The sequence below is a fragment of the Rhopalosiphum maidis genome, unplaced genomic scaffold, assembly GCF_003676215.2.
Source record: "Rhopalosiphum maidis isolate BTI-1 unplaced genomic scaffold, ASM367621v3 scaffold138, whole genome shotgun sequence".
NCBI lineage: Eukaryota > Metazoa > Arthropoda > Insecta > Hemiptera > Aphididae > Rhopalosiphum > Rhopalosiphum maidis.
The window spans coordinates 1-4990 of record NW_021014626.1 but is presented as its reverse complement, the minus strand read 5'-3'; the positions used below and the strand labels follow the sequence as shown (position 1 = coordinate 4990).

General features: G+C 29.2%; 1 protein-coding gene across 1 annotated transcript; it reads right to left on the bottom strand.

Moving 5' to 3' along the window:
* Positions 1-250: 250 nt before the first annotated feature.
* LOC113560267 (general transcription factor II-I repeat domain-containing protein 2-like) lies at positions 251-940 on the bottom strand. Its single transcript, XM_026966032.1, has one exon. It carries the CDS (start codon positions 938-940, stop codon positions 251-253), a length of 690 nt encoding a protein of 229 aa, XP_026821833.1.
* Positions 941-4990: the final 4050 nt, after the last annotated feature.

The window sequence follows — 4990 nt, the reverse complement described above, 5'->3', positions numbered from 1 at the left end:
TCCTCTCTAAGAGTAAAAAAAAACGTTTTAAAGCTGCACCCCTACTTAACCAACGAACTTCCGTAAAATAAATAACATCACCATATTCAGCTTCAATTTCTTCCAAAAACTGTTGGAATTGTCGATGAGCTAACCCATTTTTTCGTATATAGTTTATGGTTGATATAACTGTATCCATGATATTTTTCCAAGCCAAGACTTTGCAACATAGTGCCTCTTGGTGTATGATACAATGAAAAACCATGGGCATTTAAAATTTTTTATCAATCATTTTAGTCTTAATTCTCCCAACAAAACCTTTATGTATGCCACTCATATTTTTTCCTCCGTCAGTAGTAATACTTATAAATTTCTTCAACGAAAGCCCTAATTTTTCGAATGAATTTTCTATATTTTTAAATATATCTTCACCTGTTGTAGTGCCTTTTATACTACACATATCTGCTAACTCTTCATAAATATTAAACTCCTTGTCCATACCACGTATAAATATTAAAAGTTGAGCTGTGTCAGAAATATCTGTGCTCTCATCAATAGCTATCGAAAAACAGTCTAATGACGGTATGATATCTTTTAATTGGGAAAATAAATTATTTCCCAATTCCTCAGTTCGCCTCACATACGTTCGAGTCGAAAGACTAATTTCTTCAAATAGTTTTATTTTTTCTGGACATACTTCATTCGTTACAGCTAACATGCACTTTTTAAAAAACTCAATGTCAGTAAAAGGGCGATTGTTTTTTGCCAACATTTCAGCAACTACATAACTTGCTCGTACAGACGCTTCGTTACGTGTATTTTGGGATTTGAAAATATTTTGCTGGCTACTAAGAGATGTTAAAAAATGTTTTATTTTGTTTTGTCTTAATTCACCAGTTAAGTTTTCAAATTTTGCTTTATGCTCATTGTCGTAATGTCGCCTGACGTTGTATTCTTTCATTACTGTTATGTTTTTATTACAAATTAAACATAATAACTTACCACCGTGTTCGATAAAAAAGAAAGTTCGGTCCAATCTTCTTTAAAAATACGATGCTCATCGTTAATTTTTCGTTTAGGAGCCATAGAGTTACACGTACAAAAATTTGAAACACAGAATTGAGACGATTACACATCACTAGAAAATCAATTCAGTAATACTAAGTCGTATTTTGTTTTGTATAATAAATTATTATCGATGTTTAACGAAACGTAGATAACGTGTACAATGTTTCTATACATAATATCTATTTTTGTTCAATAATTGTATAACTAACTTCTCGTGAGAAATCCCAATTTTATCAGCAAAGATAACGTGTTGTATAATATTTTTAAACTAACTATAAATTATTATCGCGGGCCCGCGGGTTGCCGACCCCTGCTTTATTGGATCAATTGGTATAATTGGCAAAGGATCAGTCTAAAATCCTATGTCCAACGCATGGTTGGACAAAAACAGAAAATCACGGTATCGAATCCCCTTAGTTATACTTTACGCGCTCTTACGACTAGGCGACGTTGCCGCCGTTGTCGGTAAGACGGTTCAAGCAAGAGAACGAGCCGGCCGGCGCCCAGTACTTGTCCGGACCTACTTGCCTTCCCGTCACAACCTGTGCTTTTGTGGTATGGGGAGGGGGTAAGTCGACGGAGTTCTAACGTCGTTACCCGTAGTGGTAGTTGATAAGGCTTGGACCAGTCGCTTCGGTGACTGTACTTTGTACCGTCCACCGTTGCGTACCGTGTCAATATTCTCTTATCTTTATCCGGATAAGAGATACCATTAATGTTGCCTTTATTTTTAGCTACATAATACTTTATTACAATTATTTCGTTATGTTTTAGTTATTTATTCTCAAACTACCTATATAAATTTTTAATACCATTGAATTATAAGTAACTTTTATAATATTTTTACAGATATGCATCAAGTTACAAAATGTCATTAAATAGTATGTATTAATGTATTCCAATATTGATTAACATATTAACATATCTTAACATATTCTTTCAATTAAATTATTTTTAATTTATTTTCACATTAATCTTAAGTATAATAATACCAGTAATACCAATTGTTATTAATATATAATAAATAAATAAAGTATCATTTTTGTAAATCATTAATAAATGCATTTATATGTAAAATATTAAAAAATATATGAGGTATAAGGAAACGTTCAAAAACACCTTGTGCGATCACACGTGTTACAAACAATGATGGGACTCATGGCGGGTTAAATATATAAGTAGTATCCGTGTTTTACATACATATTATCATGTGATTGAGGATAAAAAAACAACTGAATTCTGCTATTATTTTTGTTTATTTTAAATACGTAATAATTAAATATATAAAAATAAATTATTTCCCTTACATTAATGTAGTTTAAGTATTAAATAAAATGTAACTAGGTATGTTGCAAAAACTTGCTCTTTGCTATATTTGTATACAGGGTGGTGCTTTTATCATTAAACACTCATTATTTTAAAGTGTTCACTTTTTTTCAACATTTTTAGTTTTATAGTTTTCTAAAACTATTAACATTTTTATTTTTTCATTACTTATGTATTACTGAAATCATTATCAATTTTTGATTTACAAATGGAAACCTATATTTAAAATGTCATAAAATAGTAGGGTTATTTTTTTTATGAATTTTAACGTTAAAATTATTATTTTTCATTTAACCGTTAATGACTTACAGTTGTTCAAAGTTGGTGGTTAGAAGTTTTTAGGTGTTCGTCCCACAGATCATTACGGCTGTGAGGCATTGATGACTATATGTACAAAGTTCATCATAGGTGTCGATAGTTGATAACGTGTTTATTACATATGAAAATATGTACCTCTTATTATTATCTATTACGCATGTGACTACTGATCTTCGGAAACAATAAGTAGTATAAAAACCAAAAACACCCAACTTTTAAAGCTATATCTATTATAATGTCTATACTATAATAGCCATTTGAGCTATATTTAAAAAATTAACGAAAAGTAATAATTTGAACGTTAAAATTAGGTTTGAACGTTAGAATAGCCTATTAATTTAGTTCATTTTAAATATGGTTTCCATTTGAAACAAAAAGTTGTTTATTATTTTACTAATAAATAAAAGGATGAATAAATAAAAATTTCATTGGCATTAAAAGTATGTAAAAAAATATTGCGAAAAAATTAAAGAAAATCAATACTTGAAGAAATAATGAGTGTTTAATGATAAAATAATCACCTTGTATAAACAAACTCTAAGATTATTTGTCCTAAGATAATCTATAGTAAACAATACCATTCTTATCCAAATTTATTTTCAGTATAAATTCTAATGATCCAATACAAGAATTCTGTGAAAGCTATAACCATATAGCCCATATCAAATCAAATTATACAAATGCACTAAACAACGATGTAGTCGATCTTGAATGATTATAGATGTGAATACAACCTTCTTTAAGAAAAAAATTTAATTCAATAAAATATTTAATACAGCACTTTTGTTGAAATATTAATAATATTAATGTATGTACTTATTATTGTGATATTGACTATGTATTGCATTTTAACAATAAAGCAAATATTGAATGTAATAATTCAATACATTTAAGAAAAAAGTTTGTAAAAAATATAATGACATAAGATAACTTAACACGTTGACCGCCATGAGGTCCTATTTTGGGTCTCACTAGTTTACTCCCAGACGCCATGACATTTTAATGTGTTTACTTAAATTTAATTTGAAAAAAAAAAGTGATTGGATTTTGCTTAAAATTTAAATATAGGTTCAGTATCACTTATATGACTTATATGACAGTAATTTTAGATAAATTCTAGCTGAGACCCTTAATAGAGTCTAGAGACGGTGGGAGTAACATATAAAAAATGATGATTGTTCCTAACATACTGAGATACCAAATAGGTTCTCAAAATATTAATTGTAATAATGTTGTCATTCCACTAAATTTAGTTGGAATTAAACTTAGGATATAACTTTTAGGAACCTGAGGTTTACATGGTTAACAACATAATAACAAATTTAAAAAGAACCATTTACCTTGGTAAACGGGTAATTATACAAATAAAATAATAAAAATTAAAAAGTAACATTTTCCTTAGGTGTTCTATCTTATAATAAAAATAAGTAATTTTATAACAATAACAAAACAAATTAAAAAAAGTAACATTCTCTTAATTTTCTTTATATATCACAATATAATTTAGTTATTTTAAATTTTAATTTCATAAAAAAAATAAACAAGTAAAATTTTTCTTAGGTGTCTTACCTTATAACAATAATAAGTAATTTTATAACAATAACATAAAATAAATTTAAAAAAGTAACATATTCTTAATATGACAATATAATTTAGTAATTGATACATTTTCATTTCATAAAAAAAATTAACAAGTAATATTTTCCTTAGGTAACCTACCTTATTGCTACGTGCTCTGATGTCCTATACCAATAATATAATACACAATAAAGGATACTACGACGTACTAGAATAACAATTACCCATATATTATAATAACATGACACGCAATAAGAATATTACGACGTAGAAATAAATATCTACATGTAATGGGGAGTATCTACACACCTGGGCGGTAAAATAATAGGCCTAATCGATATGAAAAATAATAATAGGAGAATTAAAATCATCTATTACTTTAACCTTCGAAAATTGGAGATAAGCGAACTCAACGATACATTGTAAGCCTATAACCGAAAATATGATTTTAAATTAATCTCGAGTTCTGAGAATCCCGAGCGAGGCTGACTACAGGTGGGTGAGCAAGCATCACCGGATGTCATATACAGATTAATCATTGCACGTGCATCCTGAAATGCGCAATAGTGTGAGAACAAATGACGCACTTTTTGAATAGGCCAGAGGATACATGGGTAGTAGGTCGGGGGACACTGACTATATAAGGGGGCCCTGGAGAGGACTCCCGCAGACGTGATTTACAGAGTTAGCGCAAGCAACTTCACGTCAGTCTACACCAGAA

What these genes read in the sequence shown, in the direction of transcription:
- LOC113560267 (XM_026966032.1), bottom strand. Translation starts at nt 940, where the DNA reads ATGAAAGAATACAACGTCAGGCGACATTACGACAATGAGCATAAAGCA.